This window comes from Apteryx mantelli, chromosome 1 (genome assembly GCF_036417845.1).
Source record: "Apteryx mantelli isolate bAptMan1 chromosome 1, bAptMan1.hap1, whole genome shotgun sequence".
Taxonomy (NCBI): domain Eukaryota; kingdom Metazoa; phylum Chordata; class Aves; order Apterygiformes; family Apterygidae; genus Apteryx; species Apteryx mantelli.
In genome coordinates this window covers 164964850-164984181 of record NC_089978.1, presented here as the reverse complement: position 1 = coordinate 164984181, position 19332 = coordinate 164964850, and the positions used below count along the sequence as shown (strand labels likewise).

Genomic DNA, 19332 nt, shown 5'->3' with positions numbered 1-19332 from the left:
CTCTTTTGGGGCAGGGACTGCCTTTTATAACCTCTTTGCACAGCACCCAGCAGAGACCTGCCCCATCCCAGCTGGGGTCCCCTGGGTGCTCCTTTATACAAATAAAGCAGATGTGACTATTCGGCAGGTGGAAGGTCCCAAATCAGGTCTGTCCTGAGAACAGGCAGACACCGAAGGAAAGCGGGGGCTGCCTCTTTGAATCAGAGCTGCTTCTCTCTTTTTGATGGCTTTTCTGCATTTTCTTCCCTGCTAGAAACACAAGGGCTGCCAGACTGCCTTGCCCAAGGGAGGGTGCGTGAGGGGAGGGAGGGGTTGGCAGCAGGGTGATGGGTACAACCACCCCGGCCTGGCTGGGCTCACCTCTCTGCTGCAGCCCCTCTGCCTGACCTTGGCCATGTCACTTTACCCGACCTGGGAAATGCAGGGCATGGCGAGATTTGCAGGCTGTTGTGAAGTGCCTGGGGAATTTGCTAGCAGCGAGGCTGAGCAGCCAAAACGCCACCCTGACACAGGAGGAGGAGGAGGACTTATTTCCCCCATGCCTCCCTTGAGATCAGCCTCCCTCACCTCATCACCGCTGGGTTCCCATTGCTCCACATGGTTCAGCTGAGCTTAACGGTGACAGCGGCCCCCAGTCGGTCCCCTGTGCCCCATGTCACCGGGACAGTTTGGGCAGGGCAGGCAGTCCGGCTTCGACACGCTGCGAAACACCAGGAGCGGGCACTTGCTAGGAGGGCTGGCCCAGAAGGAGGTGAGGGACCGGCTACGCTGACTTGGCACCCAGTGCTCCCAACCACACAGCAAAGAGAAACCAGCCCTGCTCCCCTCTGGCACCCGCCTTCCCCCTCCACTCCTGGAAATGTCACCCTCTCCCTCCCCACCTGCAGAAGTGGCGCCTGCAGGGGGGCAGATTTACTCAGGGCCTTGCACCATATTTAGTGCCCAGTGGCTCAGCACCTAGGTTATCCTGTAATCCTTCCAGGGGCAGTTAATCTGCAGCAGGTTTATGTCAGCAGGGCCAGGTGCCCTCAGCCTGGCCATTGCTATGATTAGACGGCAGTAGCACACAGGAAGAGCTGGAGACTGTTACCCCATGAGATTATGGGAATTCAAATCCTTCCGGTTTGGTCAACCTGTACGGGGAAAGGGTCACTCGGTTGGTGACTCTGGGGGATGCGAGAACCTTCATGGCCTTTGCCATTGCAGATGCCACCAGCTCTGTATGCACACCAGCTGGCCAGAGGAGGAGGAGGAAATGTTGGCTGGAGCTACTATAGCATCTCCTTCATGTGCAGCAGCTTCCGAGCAGGAGCTGCAGCTCCAGGCTGGAAAGCCGGGCTGCAAGCAAGCAGCTTGTTTGCCCAGCTCTTTACAGCAGAGACAACCCCCAGGAGATGGGCAGTTTGCATTTCCCGCCTATGCTAATCTTAACAGCTGCTGAGGGCTCAGTTTTGGTTCATCGCGATGGGGTTTTGGTTGGGTGTACTGGCCATGCAGAGGTGCTGGCATGGTGTCTGCTCTCCATAATAAACCCAAGGAACCAATCTCCTGGCACTGGCAGGCTTCACCAAGGGAGGAAGCACAGGAGGGAAAAGCTGCCGGCGCAGCCAGGCTGCACGTAGTGTTTCATAAGGCTTGAACACTTTATTTTGTAAGGTTTCCCATTGTCGTTGTCAAGCCATTGGTACCTTGAGGACACGTTTGGACAGAGGAAGGAGACGGGTCAGAGATCAGCTAGGGCTTCCTCACCCATTGCCCCAGGAAGCAGCACCGTAAGCAGATAGCACTAAGTCTCTGTGTCATCCAACAGGGGCTTAATGTGAACGTCCTGGAGAGCCAGGAACCCTCCCCAGCGGCACTGAGTTTCGGCAGGACCCTGAGTGGCAGCATGGTGGATCACCGCCAGCCCCCGTGACTCAGCCGTGTGATCGAGGGAGCCTGCCCTGATCCAGCAAAACGCTTTGCACAAAAATACAAAAAATCACGCTCAAACCCAGGGAATTAAATGCTTGGCAGGATCAGTGTCAGCATTGCGAGAGAAAAGAGCGAATGAGGAAACAAAAAGCACCATCGAGAAAGGGAGAGGATTTCTAACCAAATTAGTCAGTAAACAAATCAAGGGAAGCTTTAGAAAAGGGTGGAAAAACTACAGATAAAACACTGGCAGCCGAATCCGCAGAGCGGTAGAAGAAGCACACTGAGATTTAGACCGAAGCAGAAACGAGGCTAGAATTGAAAAAAGAGACAAAGGGGATCTGTGCTCATTATACAACAGGCCTGTGGGACATTTTGCATCTGAGGTTTCATGGTGAATTGGCTCTTTGCAGCAACAGTGGCGGAGGGGAAAGGACGGCGGTTGCTCGCTGGGCCCTCCTGAATGCTAACGGGCCACTTTCATTTTTGTGCTGGAAAGTCGGCCGCCGTGCCCGAGAGGCTTCTTTTATGGCACAAACCATCTTACTTGAGCCAATGGCAACAAACAGGAAAAGGTTTAGGCTCTGTTTTGCAACGGGTTACTCCCCTTTGGCCCGCTTGTTTTTTTAACCCTTTTTTTAAACGCCTTTTTTTCGCCCGACTACCTAAGAAAAAGGGGCTGCCGCTGTCCTGGGGGAGGTTCAGACACGCACTGCTGGTTTCTGCTGCCCTTTCAAAGCCGAGCGGTTCTAGTCAAAACTTTGCGAAGGCGCTGTCATATTTAGCAACCCTCGAGTGGGAGGGACGCTGCTTGCTTAAGGTCGAGAGCCGCGGCTTGGAGGTTTGCACAAGCTCCCGCCTGCTCCGCCGCAGCGGCGACGCTCCAGGCCCCGCGGCGGGTGTCTTTCGTGCGCGGCGCCGCCGCGGGCGGCCCCCGGCCCCCGGCCCCCGCCCCGTGCAGCCGGCCATGCCGGGGCAGCCGAGCAGCTCCCTGCCCAGACAGGTGATGAAAAAGGGCGGCTGAAGCGGCGGGCCGCGGTGGTGCTCATCCTCCGTCCCGCCTCCCCGGGCCCCGGTGCCGGCGAAACGGGACCGCCGCCGAGCCGCGGCATTTTGCAATACCGAGAGCAATCCCGGCGCGCCCGGGCGGGGCCGTGGCAGCCCCCCGCCCCCCCGCGGGGCCCGGTTGGCGCGCGCGGCCCCGCCCCGGCGGCGGCGGCGGCCCCGGTAGGCGCGCGCGCGCGGTGCACCGGGGCGGGGCGGGCGGGGGAAGGGGGGGGTGCAGCTCTCCCTTGCAAAACAAAAGGGAACCGGAGCGGCGCTCGCAGCCGTGGGGGGGAAGGCGGGGACCCCCCTGCTCTGCCCTCCCCGCCCCGCCGGTGGGTTTGCACGGGACGGGGGGGGGGCGGTGCGAAACAGCCCCCGGTGTCAGCCGGGGCCGCCTGCTTGCGCGCAAACAGGGAAAGTGGCGGTGGGGGGGGACCCGCTGGGACTGGGCCCCGGGGTCCCCGTGCGGGTAGGCATGGAGGGTGCATGGGGCAGGCCGGGGTGGGCATGGGGGGCAGGCCAGGGTGGGCGTGGGGGGGAGGGCTGCTGGCCATGGGGTAGGTCAGGGCGTGCATGGGGGGCATGGGGGTGTGCCTGGGGCAGGCATGGGGTGCTGCCCAGGCTGGGGTTGGAGTAGGTGTGAGGGACAGGCCAGGGTGGGTGTGGGGGGGTTGCTGGGCTTGGGGGCGGGCTGGAGGCCATGGAGTTGTGTGTGGTGGGACAGGTCAGGGTGGGTATGGGGGTGGTATTGGGGGCAGGCTGGGGGCCAGGCTGGGCTGGACTGGGCGTGAAGGGTGCATGGGGGGACAGGCCAGTGGGGGCGTGCCTGGGGGGCAGGCTGGGCTGGGCATGAAGTGTGTGTGGGGGTGGATGTGTGGGGCAGGCATGGGGGGCTGGGTAGGCTGCGGTTGGGGGGGGCAGGCTGTGCATGGGGGTCTGGCCAGGTCATGCCATGCCAGGAGGCGCCCGGGGGCAGCCCCCCCCCCCAGCCGAGTGTCCACGGGAGGCGTGGGGTGCCCCATGCAAAGGGTCGCGGGGGCATTTCTCCCTTGCTGGGTGCCCACCCGGCACAGCAGCGGTTTAGGCGCGTGCTGGGGCAGCATGGGTGGGCTGCGGGGGAGAAGGGGGGTGTATAACCCTATAAGGGCCTCCCCGCCACCGCCGCTGACGCTCTTTGCTCTTTCTCCGTCCCTCCCAGGCGCGGTGGTGAGACGGTGACACCCCGCCGCCCCCTCGGCCGCCATGTCGCGCCGCAGCCAGCGCCTGGTCACCGCGCGCTATTACCAGGGTGATGACGACGCTGCAGCCAGCAGCAGCAGCAGCTCCCTGCTGGGGGGCCAGCAGGCCCCCTTCAAGGAGAGTGCCAGCAGGTCAGTGGGGGCGGGGAGGGGGTTGGTGGGCGGTGTGTGGGGGGGGGGGGGGACATTTGCCATTGGGGAATGCCCCTTCCCTGGGTACAGAGGGTCTTGATCCGGCGCCGCCGGAGAGGACGGGCTGCCTGCACTTCTCCCCATCGGGTGGGAGCTGGGTCTGCTGCTTGCATAAAGGAGAGCTCGCCGCGGGTGCTGCAGGCAGCTTCTCCCTCGCCTGGCCATCTGGTGGCCGGCACTCAGTAATCCGGGGCCGTTTGTGCGCCGGCTTCCACCCCGGCGAAAGCCCGGCTCTTTCTGCCCCTTGCACGTCCTCCTGCATTTCCTTCCTGCACCGCTGCAGGAAGCCGCTGTGGGCTCAGCGGGGAGGGGAAACCGCGGTGCACCTTGCTTGCATCGCTGCTGCAAAAGCAGCCGGGCCTCTGCGTTTTGCTGCGGGAGGTAGGTGTGCTGCAAGCGCTTGGCGCAGGCACCTCTCCGGAAAACCGCAGCGGCGACAGAGGAAGCGGAGACGAGCAGAGCAGGCCACCGGGTGCTCTCCGCACCAAGGCAGGCCAGCGCCGGGGATTGGCTGCGGGGCTGCAGGGCGCGTGGGAGGAGTGTGTCTTGCAAAGACGGGTAGCAGAGATTGCCCACTGCCATCCTGTGTGGCAGGAGAGGGTGGCAGGCCCTGTACGGGGCGGCAGGGCAGGGCCCGGGCCAAAATGGCACCTGCCAAGAAATCATGGCAAATCCTCCGTTCCTCCCCCGCTGGTGCCACATGCCCCATAAACACGCACGCGCGTTCCCGGCTGCGTTGCACAAGGCCCACAAGTCTTTTCTTGCCTCCTTGCCCCTGGCAGGACGGTCAGGAGGAAATCGAGCAGCATGAAGCGCCTCTCTCCTGGCCCCAGCACCCAGACCACCTATTACAGCGAGTCAATGATGAGCGAGTCCTACCTGGGGGGCAACAGAGGACTCTCTGCCCTGGGCAGCTCAGGGTTTGACGACGGCCTGGACAGCAGCAGTTACTGGGGTGAGCGGCTCCTCCCGCAGCGGCCAGCCTGGGCAGCCCCTCAGCCGGCGGGCGCAGTGCCAGCCAGGCCGTCACCTTTTGGGGAGCTCAGCAGTGCTGGTTTCTCAGAGCGGCTCCCTGTTTTTGGGGCAGGTGGGGAGCTCTCAATGAGGAGAAGAAGAGGCACAGGGGATACAGAGTCCAGTAAAATCAACGGGCTGGTGGAAAGCAAGACGTACGACACCTATGCCTCTTCGTCCGGCTACTCCTCAGAAGATGACTATGCCGGTAGGGTTGCGCCAGCCCCTCTGCAGTGACAGGGAGAAAGCTGGCAGGAGCCATCTTCCAGCTGAGACCAGCTTTCACCAGAATCCCTTGGTGAAACCCAAGGCTGTGAACCCCGCTTGGTGACTTACTCCCTCTCGTCCTCCTCTCCCTGCAGGTCACTTTTGTTCAGGCCAGAGCAGCTCTGGGTCAGGGCTCAGGAGTGCAGCCTCCAGGGTCGGCTCCTTCCTCTGGCACGTGGTCACCTCTCCGGGTGAGTGTGGGGCCCGGGGGTGGTTTCTCACGGCAGCTTGCTTCCTTGTGGGCATCTGCCCTCCCCACATGACCACGTGCAGTCTTCCCTGCTCAGGTGGAGGGTTTTTTTCCCCCCCTTAAATGTCACTAACAAAAGAAACAGAAGTTTAGAGAAAGGTACGTGCATCAGTGGAAGGGTTTTGAATGCTGTTGGAGGGATCTGTGCCTGTGTGAGGGAGGTGATGGTAAAAGTGCAAGTGCAGCCGCTGGGCGAGCGTAAGGGTTGTTAGCAGAGCCGAATGACGGGGTGTGGATGGGGGAACTGAACTATGTCGTCCCCTCCACGTGAGTTACTGGAGGGAGAGGGCAGAGCGCTGTATGGTCATTGCGCGTGCTTGTATCTAAGCTGACCGGACATACTTAAAGCATTTGGTGTCTTCTGCTCTTTGCAAGACCGAGATGGAGTGCAAGAGGGGTCGCCCTGCTGCCAGAGCAGCAATGAGGCTGTAGTCGGCACCGCCAAAGCGGGTTGTCCTCCTGCCCTCTCCTCCACTCGGGAGCGCTGCTGGGGAGAGCAGGAGCAGCCTGGAGGTCAAAGGGGATGTCCCTGCTGGGATCCCATCTGAGGGCTGATCTCTCTCTCTCTCTCTTTGCAGTCCGGTTCCTGGGGTGGTTGCTCTCGTGGGTCAGAGCCGCGTGGCACCGCTTCACTGGCATGGTTCCCTTGCTGGATGGCGTCACCTCGAGGAGGTGAGTGTGGCGGTGATGCCAGCCTGGGGGGAGCAGGTTAGCGGGTGATGGGACCCCAGGGAGGCAGGGGGGGACCCACAGACCCCTGGCACGCTCTGAGGGCTGGGATTGGCGTTTGCCACCGAAGCCAGGCTGGGGTTTTTTTTGTGGAGCTCCCCCTACCGATCCCCCATTTCTGGCTCCAGTCCAAAGGAAGGCCACAGATGGGAGAAGGCAGCTGCAGTAATACAGGCTCCTCTTTCTTCTCGGATCTCCAGACGCTATTCGGGTCTGAAGAAGTTCCTGCTGCTGCTGCTGCTCCTCTTGCTCCTTGCTGCAGTCGCTTACGGTAAGTCAGCCGGGGTTTGAGGCTGTCTGTTTTCTCTGCCCTGCAAAAGCCCTTCTGTCCCGCCCCAAGTGGCAGGACAGCGCAGTCGTGCTGGGGGGCTCAGGAGAGCTGTCATCCTGCTGCCATGTGAATGGCAGAGCCCAAACCCCGGCACATGGGGAGGGAGGGTGCACGGGAACAGAGGGCCACCAGCTCAGTGCTCCTGGTACCTTGCTCCTGGCGCCTTGTCACCCCTGCCCCAGAGGCCACCTGATGAACCTTGGTGGTGGTGGACTGCTAGTCTGAACCCTGCTATCGCCTGTTCTGGACCCACCACTTTAACCAGCTCATCTCTCTGCATTGCCAGGGGCTTGGTATTTCTACCCATATGGACTGTCAACACTCAGCTTCCCTGCGTTTTTGTGGGGATCTGCAGAAGTTTCATCCTCTGCCTCTGGGGGAGCTGATGTGCCCGCGGCTCGGGATCTGACCGCCTTTGATCAGGTAAGGGCTGGGGAGCAGCTGCGCAGCTGCTGGGGCGGCCCTGGCGCAGGGCTCCCCCAGTGCCTGCGAGCCCTGGCGGGGTGGGTGCTGCGTGGGAACACCTGGGACTGCACGGTCCGGCCTCCGCTATGGCCGTGTCAGCCCCCTCGGCTCTCTGGGCATCCCTGGCCAGGATGAGGGAGAGCATCTGCCCTCTCCTGGGAAGCAGCAGATGAATGAAAACCATCCTTTGGGACTGGCAGGTCTCATGCTCCTTTGCCAGGGGATGTGCTGGTCCCTCTGGAGCAGGCAGGACCCCAGGGGTTGGTGCTGTGTGGGGGAGACTTTTGTCGGACCATGCTTCCCTTTGCCGTTGCAGGGGCAGAGCAGGGAGCACCAGCTCCTGGCGCGGTTTCAAGCCCTGGAGAAACGCTTCAAGGTGCTGGAGGCTGAGGCATCACGGTGGGAGCTGCAGAGGGGGGCCGTGGCGGCGGGGGGTGAGCTGAAGCAGGGGGACGTCCTCACGCTGCTGGAGGGGCTGGTGAGCCACCGGGAAGAGGAGCTGAAGGAGCACGTCCGCAATGACATGGCCGCGCATGTCCAGGTGAGGGGCACGGGGACCGTCCCGGCCGGCTGCACTCGCCACCCGCCCCGTGCTGGCGGGCGGCTGCGGGGCCCAGGCGAGGGGATTGCGCGTGGCCGGGCTCTCACGTCTCCTCTGCACCCTGCAGGACGAGCTGGGCGCCCTCCGAGCCCAGCTGCAAATGGATTTAAACGGGCGCCTGGGGAAGATCACTCAAGCCTCTCAGGTAAACAGCTGAAACCTTGCTCCTCCCAAAAACTTGGGGAGGGACGGAGGGGACCAACCATATCTTGGAAGCAGGATGCACCCACTCCGGGTGCCGGCAGCCAGACTCGCAGTGTCGGTGGGAATCTGCTGCCGGGGTTGTCTCCGCCCAGGAGCGGGGTGGCGGGGATGGGAAACACCATGAGGAGCTGCATTCGCGCCCCAGCTGAGGAAGGTCTGAACCAGGCTTTTAATGTCAAGTGTCCATGGGAGCCGAGCGGCATTCCCTGCAGCACAGCTGCTGGGAAGCAGGGCAGCGCACGCCGCATCTGTGCCTGGGAAGGGAAGAGGGGTGCCAAGACACCAGAAGGAGCAAGGTCATTGGGGGATCCCAGCAGCCTTGGGGCCGTTTCGGTTCCCTCGTCCTGCTGGGTCTCCTAGCAGAGCAGCTCTGTGTACCTGCAGGAAGCAGCCCTGGCTGCCGTGAAGGACAGGGAATGGGCTGGTTTTGGTGCAGCTCTGTAATTCCTGTGTCCTGACGTGATTTTGCTTAACTTCACGTGCTCATTGCAGATCTCACCCTTGTGGTTTTGTTTCCCTTGTGACTGTTTTGGCAGGAGATGGAGGCCCGCTTGTTCGAGCTGAATTCAGAGTGGCAGAGGTACTGTTGGCCATCTGGGCAGAGCTGCTTCTCACCACAACTTGTCCTCCCCTACAGAGATTTGCATCTTGTATTAGGGGCAAACAGATAGTAGGGCGAAATTGCCATTGCAGAGCTTAGGGAGGGTTTCCAGCTCTGGCTTGAGGGAGGTAAGAGAGGTTGAAAGGCGCAATGTTAAGGGAAAAGGAGGAAGGAACATGTGGTGAGGTCAGCAAGAGAGAAAGTGCCCTGGCTAGCAGCGCTGCCGCAAGGGAGATCGCAGTGAGTGATGGTGGCAAAGACTTCACCTGGAGTCACGGCGCAGAGGCCGGGGTGCAGGGGAGCGCAGGTAGGAGCAGTCCCGAGGCTGGGAGCTGTAGCTGGTGGGGGAAAAGGCCCCTCCTGGTGTGCGGAGGGGAGCTGGGATCGTCCATTGCTGGCAGCCAGGCTGCAAATCCCCATCAGTGCCGGTGGCTCTCTGAAGGGACTGTGCCAGGATCTCGCCTGCCGCGCTGCCCAGCTGGCCCTAATGCTTTTGTTGTGTTTTCTCTCTTTTTGGCGGTGGTGCAGCTCCACGCAGGAGGGCCTGAGGGGGAGCTTCCAACAGGAGATGGACAAACTGGAGCGGGAGCTGGCGGGCCTGAAGAGGGAGCTGGCACTCCTGAAATCGGACCAGGAGGTGATGGGGAAGCACATGGAAGTGATGCTGGAGCAGATCAAGGGAGTGCGGACTGACGTGAGTCCCTGATCCTTTGCAGCGGGTCTGGTCTGTCCCATCTCGGGGCTGCCTGGGTTTTTAGAACCAGTGTTCCCAGGGGAACCAGCCCCCTTGCAGATAGGTACCAGGGCCCCTGCAAAGCCCGTGCTGCGAGATGAGGCATCTCTGCCTGGGGGCTGAGCTCTCACCTTGCTGCTTTCAGGTGGAAGCGCAGTTCCCAGCCTGGGTCAGCCAATTCTTGTCGCAGCCCCGGTGGGATGGGGCAGCCAGCCTCTTCCTCCAGCGGGAAGATTTGCAAGCTGAGCTCCAGGCACTGGAGCGCAAGATCCTTGCCAAAGTCTTGGAGGACCGGAGGCTATCAACACGGGATGCCCAGGCTGGCATTGGAGTGGCCCTGCAGCAAGGGGGAATGGTGGGAGTGACGGAGGACGTGAGTATTTGCCTGGGCCTCAGGGACATGGCAGCACCTGTGGGCACTGAAGGGGCCGTGCCCCATTTCATGTGTGTGAGGGGGGCTGGCACACATGCCTGGGCAGATAGTGGAGCCGTGGGCACAGCCCTTATGACCGGGACACCACTCCTGGGTGTACAGATGGGTGTTGGAGTAAGCTGGGATGTGCTATGTGAAGATGGGATTAGGGCTGGCAAATTAAATGTGTCTTCCTCTTGCCCTTTGCTGTCTTCCTTGCTGTCAAAACCTTGGCTAGAGGTTGGTGTCCAGTTGCCAAAGATGTGTGCTTGCTTTTGTGTCTTAGTGTGAGCAAGTTCTCCAGTATCAAAAGCTTCCAGTGGGGGTGGCTGGGGTTAAGATGTTGCTGGGACTGGGGCAGACTCCCAGCTCTGTAAAACCATGGCCTTGCAGGAAGAGTTTGTGCCCCTGCTGTGTCCCTCCACTGCTCATTGGACATGATTCCCTCCCCTGACCCCCATGAACATCTCTTTTTCTTGCCTCTTTAGACTGATTTCTTGTGGCAGGGAGCTTGTCTCAGCATGTATCTGACAGAGCCTGGCAGGACATGCTCTAGGTTTTAGTAAAAGTGCTTTCTTAATAATGCCCAAACACCCTCCTCCCTAAAGACACAACTTTTTAATGGAGAAGGCTGGTCTGGGAAGCCCTCTAGACAAGATTGTGCATCTGCCCCTAAAGAGAAGGCAGCTCTGAAGTGGTGGCTGCTGGGTTGTTCTGTGAGTTTGAGCCTGTGCCTTGAAGGTAGTGAGGGTGAGGAGGGGAGAGGAAGAAGAGGCAGCCAGGGTCTGCCTCTGCTTGTGCTGGCAGATCCCATGAGGAAAGAGCACTCCCATGGGATGTGACATTTCTCCCTTCTCTGCTCTGCTGCCAGCTTGCTCTTGGCTGTGTCTGTGCAGCTGCCCAGCCTGCTCTCCTACCCTGAGAAGGGGTGGAGGTGGCAGTATCAGCACACATGCAAGCCTCTAGCTGTCTGAAAACCTGAGTCTGGTGCTCAGGTCATTAGTGCTTGCACCAGGGAGATGTGGGGAAAGAAAGAGGAGTGAGGACGCTAGGCCTGGCGTGTTCCTGCTCGTGTGTCATTCACCCAAAAGCCAGGCAGGTGCCCAGCAAGGTTTCCATGGCCGGGATGAGATGCTTGCAAACAGCCCTGTGGCGCCTCACTTACCGCCATTCTTTGCAGTGATGCAGAGTGATTTTTGGGGGGCAAAGCATTTTAATTGAATGATACCACAGGAAAAAAATGAGTCTGTTCTGAAAAGATTTGTTGGCAATTCTCTGCGGAGGACAATGGAGAGAGGCATAAAGGGGGATTAACAGCAGATACTCTCCCACAGTCCACGCAGGCCTCACGCATGCTATAAAGTTTAGACCCCAAACTGTGATGCTGGATCCCATCTCTTGGATTCAGTTCCTGAAGGATATATCTATTTCTTGTTTGTGTATCTGGGGAAAGCAGAAGCTCTTTCCTGGGATACAGTGACCTTTTTGACCTCGTGCGGTCCTGGTTGTTTTGTGAAAAGGTCTTTGCCCCGGGGGAAAACAAATGCCCGTGGTGTGTGTGCCCGGGTGCGCATCTGGCCCTGGATGCATCAGGTTGGGGGCACAGGGAGGACAGGGTGCCCTTGCCAGCCCTTCAGCCCTCTTGTGTCCTCTGCTCCTCTTGCAGCAAGTGCATCTCATTGTGAACCAGGCCCTGAAGCGCTACAGCGAGGATCGCGTGGGGATGGTGGATTACGCGTTGGAGTCGGCAGGTAGGCAGGGGGGCTCTCGCCTTCTCAAGAGGGCCGTGGCAGTGTTTCTGCGGGTGTCTCTCGGTGACCCACAGCATGGCCAAGCACTGAGACTCGCGGGGAGGAGAGTGCTGGTCTGAAACACATCAGGGAGCTGGTGTATTTAGTGCAGTGTGATGGGGATGAGCTTGGCCAGGCTGTAGGAAGCTTTTTGGCTCTTGTATTATGAGCTATACCTGGGAAACGCTGTCCCAGCTTCCCTCCTGCAGTGCCGGCACACACAACATGCCCAGTGTCGCGTGGCTGGCGGCTGCAGCCTCACCTCCTGCCTTTCCCTTTCCGTGCCAGGGGCCAGCGTCATTAACACCCGCTGCTCGGAAACCTATGAGACCAAGACAGCGCTGCTGAGCTTGTTCGGGATCCCCCTGTGGTACCACTCGCAGTCCCCGCGGGTCATCCTGCAGGTGAGCACCTTAGGGAGCAGGGCAAGGGCCTCCACCGCCCCTGTGGGATTTGGGCTGTTCCGTCACTTGAGTGAGCTCATAAGGCCCTCTCCTCCTTTCCTTCCCGAGTCACCTGCTCTCTCTGTCCCCCTCCCCAGGGCCACTCGTACCCCTCTTCCTCACCTTTCACTGCGCTGGCATCTTGGGAGGTGCCTGTTTTCCACACATCATGTGGAGGAGAATAACTCCTGCTGTCCCCAGGAAAGCAGAGGGAGGACTGGAAAGAGAGAACTGGGTGCACAGGTTCCTGTGCAGTTTTTACAGTGTTTTATTGCAGTGGTTATATGTGCTGATCTCACACACGGGGCAGTTTGCAATCAGGCTGCCCGTGTCATGGTGTTTGCTCAAGCTCGCCTGGGGCGGCAGCGTGCAATGCTGCAGCCTTCCAAAAGTGATGATTGCTGTGTAAGGCTGGAGCACTACTTAAGCTGGCAGGTAGGGCTGTTTCCCCCGTGGCAGGTACTGAGCATGCAGGTGTAAAAAGCAAGCGGCAGGCCTTGAATCGCCCTTCTCTGCGGCTACCGGGTTCCCGCCTGGGACTGTCTCACCTTGAGGTGGGCGCAGAGGGCATTCGCTAGCCGAGGGCCGGCCTGGCCCTCGTCCTTCCCTGCATGCTGTGAATAAAGGGGACTTCCTTTACAGCAGCTTAGAAAGTTGCTTTGGAGCAGCATAACCCCTCACATTCTATCGTGCAGTTAATAGCTGCTGTGCCTCTTTCTAGAGGTGTCTGCATCTTGTAGGCTATAAATATGTCCATACAGAGCCTGTAAAATGCTCCAGGGTGAGGCAGCCTAGATAACAGTGGGGGAAAAAAAGTGTTAATGGTAGTAACCTTCCTGCTGATGCCTAAGAGCTGGTGTCTTATTCCCATGTGCGTAGCCAGACGTCAACCCTGGGAACTGCTGGGCGTTTCGTGGATCCCAGGGGTTTGCTGTCATCCGCCTCTCCAGCCCCATCCGTCCCACAGCCGTGACGTTGGAGCACATCCCGAAAGCCCTCTCGCCCCAGGGGACCATCCCCAGTGCTCCCAAGGACTTCACTGTCTACGTGAGTATCCCTGTCTGGACCCAAGGGAAAAGGTGGAAACTTGGGGACTCTGCAGGGGATTGCAAGAAGTTGATGTGTTTGAGGATGGGAGACAAGGAGAGGGGATGATGCTGCAGAAATTGGGTGAGAAGTGAGCTCCGTACCTGGCTGTGGAGTGCTCTAGGAGGGGGTGGATTTTATCCTGGCAAGGATAAGTAAGCAACACTTGGGGAGGGAGAGAGAGGGGGAAGCGCAAGGCTCAGGGAAAGATTTTGGGGTGCAAGGGGTTCTGGGGAGTACTTGCAGGGAGAGGGAAGTGAGTAGATATAACTCTTGGTCTTTCCCCCACCCCTCCCCACTGGTCCCTGTTCCTGTTTGTGTGTTTTGGCTTGGAAAAGCAGGTGTGGTATCTAAGCGCACTTGTGTCTCCATCTCCCACTTCTGCCCCGGACTCTCTGATCACCTCACGTTCTCCCTTCCTGCCTCCCTTCCCCTTTTTGCTTGCTCCCCTTAGGGTTTGAAAGAGGAAGGAGAAGAGGAGGGCGCTCTCCTCGGGCAGTTCACGTACAACCATGATGGCGATCCCATCCAAACGTTTTACTTCAAGGTAAGGTGTGGGAGTGGTGCAGGAGCTCTCCAGCCAGGCTGAGCCCCCAGAGGAGAAAACTGGGCAATGGTGTTGGTGGATGCCAGGTTGGAGCATTTGAGGGGCATGAAGCCATCCGAAACATGGCTGATTGGTCCTTGGAAGATTCGCCCGTGGAGAATCGCTGTTCAGGCTCCTGTCATTCTGGGAGGGGATGTTGCAAGCTTTGCTCCTGTACATGGGTTCCTGGCCAGCTCGCATTCCTGGCAGTGACTGTTGCACCCCAAGTTTGAGAGACGTTCGCCCCTATCTCAAGGGCTCAGATGCATGTTTCCCTTCCTGCCATGAGATATCTCCGCTCTCCCCTCTTGCTAAGGGTGAAGACACGTTCCAGCTGGTGGAGCTCCGGATATTGAGCAATTGGGGTCACCCCGAGTATACCTGCATCTACCGCTTCCGTGTGCACGGGGAGCCAGCGCACTGATCCCCCCGACCAGCCGCCCTGGGTTCTGCACAGGCAGCGTGGGACGATGGCGCAGGGAGGATGCTGCCTGGGAGGAGAACGAGAGAGAATTTGTCTATTTTTGCCACTTCTCACATAAAAATCCTGGGAGGCGCAAGCAGCCACCCTGGAGAACTTGTTCCCCTTCAGCTTTTCTGTGCTGCCGCTTGCAGAGGGGAAGAATTTGTATTTAGGGGAGAGGACTGTAGTCTTCAGCGGATGGGGTGGTAAGACAAGAGCATCCTATGTGGGTCCTAGCATGGCCCGGGTTATTTTCAGCACGTATCGGACACTTCAACTTTTTAAGCTAATTTTTTACTGAGTCTGTGCAGTCCACATGTCCCCTTTTTCCCCACCTCCTTTCTGATGGTGCGTGTAACCTTCCCATGGCTTTTGGAAGGTGTATGTAATTTTGTATTCCGCTTCATGCGGGCTTGGGCACATTACCGTGTACGGGGCCTCGGTGACTGGCTTGGGGCCATCGGAAGAGGTGGGGAGCATGTCACAACCAACGAGTCTCGCGTTGCTGTCGCCTCCCTTCTGCTTGGGGTGTTTTTTCTGCCTCGGCGTTGGGTCACTGAAGAGCCCAAGGCCTTTAAAACCGGATCGGCAGAGGGGAAATAAGGCAGTATTAATGAAGTATTATTATAAAACTAAAGATTTGGGGGAGGGAAAAGTGAAGAACCTGTGGGTTGTGAAGCCAGCCCCAGCACTGCGATCCATCCATGCCAGACCCCCGGCTGTGTTTTCGGAGACGTGTTGTGCCTCCTGCTGCTGGCAGGTGTTGCTGGGCCTCCGCGATGCACGAGGCTGTCGGCCAAAAGCAACAGGAGTCCTGTATCGCTCGTGTGCTGGTGTGCGTGGGGGCACGTGTCCCACCGTTTGGCTCCCAGCTGTTAAGCGCGATGATGCTATTGAAAACTCCCGTCATTTGCTTCCCCTTTTGGGTTTGTTCTGTTTTTTCTAAGGGGGGAGGGCTGGTTTGAGGTTAGGGTGTCGGGGCTTTTTTTTTTTTTTTTTTTTTTTTGTAATAACAAAGGAAAAAAATCTTTTTTCCATGCAATTTCTACTTAACCGGAGAACGTTCTGTTATGTGGTACCGCTCAGGCGAGTGGCTTAGATTCAGAGAGGGCTAGAGCTTTACTTAGTGTGAGAATAGTGCACACAGTAAGATAAACTAGAATAGGATGAGCAGAGCTGTTTAAAACTTGGGCCTTGAGCCGAAGTGCTTGATAGCTGGGTTTGGGAAGACAATGTCCGTCGCGGACTGCTGCTGGGCAAGATGCCATCAGCTGCAGCGTCTGCCCCAGCGTGCTTGGAGAAGAGGTGCCCGGCAGAGCTCGCCGGCAGGGTGCTGGGGTCGCTCCTGCCTTCCTTACTTTGGAGGACGCCCTCCAAGGTTGTAACCCGCGAGGTGCACGGGCAGCTTGTGTCTGTGACCACTTGTCCATAGATGCATCTGTATATAGGCAACTGTACATAGGGAGCGGGACCTGCCGTCCCTGTGCTCTGTATGGCTTTCTCCAGACGTATCCAGGCTGATGACTGGGAGATGGGGCAGAGAGAGAAGACCGCCTGCCAGGGATTGCACCCCCCTGTAGAGTGCAATCACTGCACATGGCCTGAGGGGAATGGAACAGTAAACACCCGACTGGTAGTACGTAGCTTTTTGAAGTGTGGTGACACTGGCTCACGAGGAAGTAGTGCGGAGGAGACTGCGCAAGGCCTTGGGGCCAAGGAGGGCATGGAGAGGCAGCATGCCCTATGCCAGCCTGCTCACCTGTGGGGCAGCAGTTGGTGCTGAGCCGCTCGTGGTAGAGGTGCTTGGCTTGTTGAGGCCACAGCTCTGCAAAGGGCCTGTGTGTCTGGGGTAGAGGCAGGGGGAGCCTGGGGCATGTAATGCTTCTTCTTGCCCCTCTCAGGAGTATGCTTGCACCTGCAGGCTGTTAACTGTTGGAGGGCAGCGGGGTCCCCCCTCACTTGCATCGCTCAGAGCTGCCTCCCACCAGCTCCTGCTGGCAGAAGGCTGGTGTGGGCTGACCCCCTTCCTCCTGGGAGGACTTGCTCTCCCTCCTGCTTTCTCCTTGCCCAACCTGCTGCTGGGCATTGGCCCAGCTCCCCGAGCAGAGGTCAGGGCTGGCGCAGAATGGGGAGGCCTTGTCTGAAGCAGGCACCTAAATCCTGCCCCTGCCTGTGGTTCAATGTGGGGAGGTGCAGCAGACTAGAGAGGAAGGGGTCTCACTTTCAGCCACAGGGGCCTTCCCTGCATTAATGTGTGCCACAGCCATCTGGCCACTCCACCTCCTGGCCGCACGCAGCGTGTGTGGTCCTTAGTTCAGCTTACGTTCTTGGATAGTGTTTATAACACCCCTATTTGATTGTCTTTAGTTGAAAGAAAAGCTTAAGGACTTGTATTTATTATTTCAGCCCTGTTTGTTGCTGGCATCATCTTCCCCAGGCAATGCAAGCACTGGTGGGAAGCAGGAGGAATTGGTTCCTGCTCTGGTCTTTCTGCTTGAAACAGTGGGGCAAAGGGACATGGTGGAGGGGAAAGAGCTGAGGAGGTTTCTCCCATCAGCATGCCCTGATTTTTGTCAGCCAGGTGCATTGAGTCCTGCATGCTTTTACTGCTAGCCTGAGGGGCTGAGAGAGGTGGCAGCACTGCTTTTCTGAATGGGTCTTCTCGTTCCAAGAAAGCAAACCAATGTGCATGTCAGGTGGAAGGGCAGGGCATGGTCCCACTTCCAAAATTATCCCTTAGACTCTCTTAGAGCGTCACAGGCCTCTGCTGCCAGGAGAAGGCAGACCCACAGCCAGATCCAGAGGAGATAAATTCTATCCTATATTGAGCTTAGACAACTTTTGGCAGCTACAGCCAAAGTTATTTTAAACTTGCCTACAGCTGCCTGCTTTGCCTTGGAGTCATGTCTCCTGTTAGTGCCCTGTGTGCACAGAGTTAGACTGCTGTGAATGCCTAGACCTGTCCTAGGCTTGGCAGAGCTGTTTCTGTATTTTATCTAATGAGAAACAGTGCTGGTACACAGAGATGAAACGCTCCTTCTTTACCAGGGTTTCTGTATCTTTCTGAGCAAATACCATAACCACTAGGCTATAAAGCCATTTTTCTCATATCCCTTCTGGCTCCCTGGCCCATGGTCTCTTTCCTTGCACAGTTTGGACAGTCAGGGTGGAGAGCACATGCCTAAGAAAAATGACCTTTTTATAAATAAGGCACCCTGGTGAGAGGTAGGAAAATGGGGCCTCTTTCCCCTGAGGATGGAGTTGGAGCAGGGCCTCTACTCCTTCTGAGGCTGTGTTAACCACTAGCCAAGGGGCAGGGAGCCCCATGCTTTAACAGAAGGAGCTTGCTCATGTCCTGTGATGATGAAAGGAAAGGTGGGTCCCTGCAGGAGAAAGCTCAAAGTCTCTGCCAGTTGGCGGTAGAACACCCTGGAGACAGAACTGAGAGGAAATCCTGTCTTCTATGTGTCTCTCTCTAGCAGTTAGTGCTGATCTTAGGGCCCTCCCTGTGCTGACAGGGTTGGGGTACCTGGTTGGGCATGCTGAGCTTGGGCACTGAAAGGTTAAGTGCAGTTTTTCAGGCTCTAAGCTCTGTATTTGATCTGGACTGCAGCGCGAGCAACCACACAGAGTCCCCACCCAGCTGCCTTTCCAGCAGCAGCTTGCAATATTTCTGTAACCTTTTTCCTGCACCCTACAGCAGCAAGGGAGAAGAGGGCATGTAATACTGCTGTGTCAGCCTGGTGCATCTCCTAGCCCAGGGCTATTTAAGCCCAGTGCTGATGATACACAAGATGAACACAGCGAGACAAGAGAAATGAAACAGCTGTCAGAGCAGACTTCCCTTATTTACTCCCTTTGCCTCCTTTATTTTCCCTCATTCTTGGTTTGTCTTATACAAGTGTTTAAACTAGCCCCGCATAAATGGGCGGTTACAGGGTAGGAGATGAATTCGTATTGGATTTTGTAGCCTGTTGCAAATGCTGCATTGTTTTGTTGATTTTATTTTTTATCAACAGATTGTAATTTATGCCTATGCAAAAAAAAAAAAAAAGAAAAATAAATTATATCAAAACTGTTGATAGCCTTTTAAGTGTTTTGCAGGTGCATTTGCTGGTGAGAATGATACACATCCAGCAGATACAGCTATTCTTGTAGTTGTGCAAGATTCCAGCTGTTGCTTTTCTCAAGGTTTTAAATTTCTTTTCTGAAACTTATTGCAGAGCCTATAACCAACAAGTAGTTGCCTCCTGAACGGATAAACCTCCTGCCCTACTCCTACCAAATCCTTACTTTCCAGCATGACCTACTGCTTCTAAACCACCATAAGGAAACAGGCTTGCCTAATGCCAGTTTGACCAAGGAAGTTCAAGCTAACCCGTCAAAGAGGCATTACCTTATTCACACGTGAACACTGCTAAATATTCACACTGCCTCCAGATTCTAGGTCAGTAGTTTTCACCTTGTGATGTGGCAGTCTCTGGAATGCAAATAGTGCTTGGAAGCACTCTTCCAACCTTGAATTTCTTGGGACACCTAAATCAAACAGCAGCATCCTGGAGGACTCAAAATAGGCTTCTTCTAGCAGGGGTCTGGGTCTGTGACAGACCATAGCCATGCAGCAGCTATGACACTGACTCAGCTGCTGCCCCAGCCTTTGGTATCCAGGTTGCAATCCCCATTTACTTTGTGACCATGCTCTGTGTTTGGAGGGAAGGCACAGCTCTTGTGCTAGGGTGAAGTCTTCACTCAGCACTTTTCAGGCATTCCCTGTAGCACTCGCCTCTATCCACCTGGCACAGTGCTTACAACAGGAATTGCTAAGCTTAGAGTTTGTCATGCTGAACACAAAGGCCCAGCTATGGTGCACACTCAATCCATCCCACAGTGCCCAAGACAGTTCTGGATGCCACTCTGTCCTCCACCTTGTCACAGGCAGGAGCTGAACCCAGCTGGGCAGTGAAGA

General features: G+C 57.4%; 1 protein-coding gene across 4 annotated transcripts; it reads left to right on the top strand.

The window, feature by feature from the left end:
- Window positions 1-2828: 2828 nt before the first annotated feature.
- On the top strand, window positions 2829-15284 carry SUN2 (Sad1 and UNC84 domain containing 2). 4 transcript variants are annotated; one of them, XM_067309991.1, is made up of 18 exons: window positions 2829-2917; window positions 4160-4331; window positions 5174-5346; window positions 5479-5613; window positions 5768-5863; window positions 6501-6594; window positions 6780-6922; window positions 7269-7405; window positions 7764-7988; window positions 8116-8193; window positions 8789-8832; window positions 9382-9547; window positions 9732-9959; window positions 11665-11749; window positions 12077-12192; window positions 13111-13278; window positions 13772-13864; window positions 14220-15284. In XM_067309991.1, exons 2-18 carry the CDS (start codon window positions 4204-4206, stop codon window positions 14325-14327), a joined length of 2217 nt encoding a protein of 738 aa, XP_067166092.1. In that variant the 5' UTR covers window positions 2829-2917; window positions 4160-4203; the 3' UTR covers window positions 14328-15284. The 4 variants fall into 4 exon arrangements, with proteins under 4 accessions (XP_067166092.1, XP_067166099.1, XP_067166083.1 ...); XM_067309998.1 differs by lacking the exon at window positions 2829-2917 and adding an exon at window positions 3205-3293 and having other exon boundaries at window positions 6852-6922; XM_067309982.1 differs by lacking the exon at window positions 2829-2917 and adding an exon at window positions 3205-3293.
- The last annotated feature ends 4048 nt before the right edge of the window (window positions 15285-19332 follow it).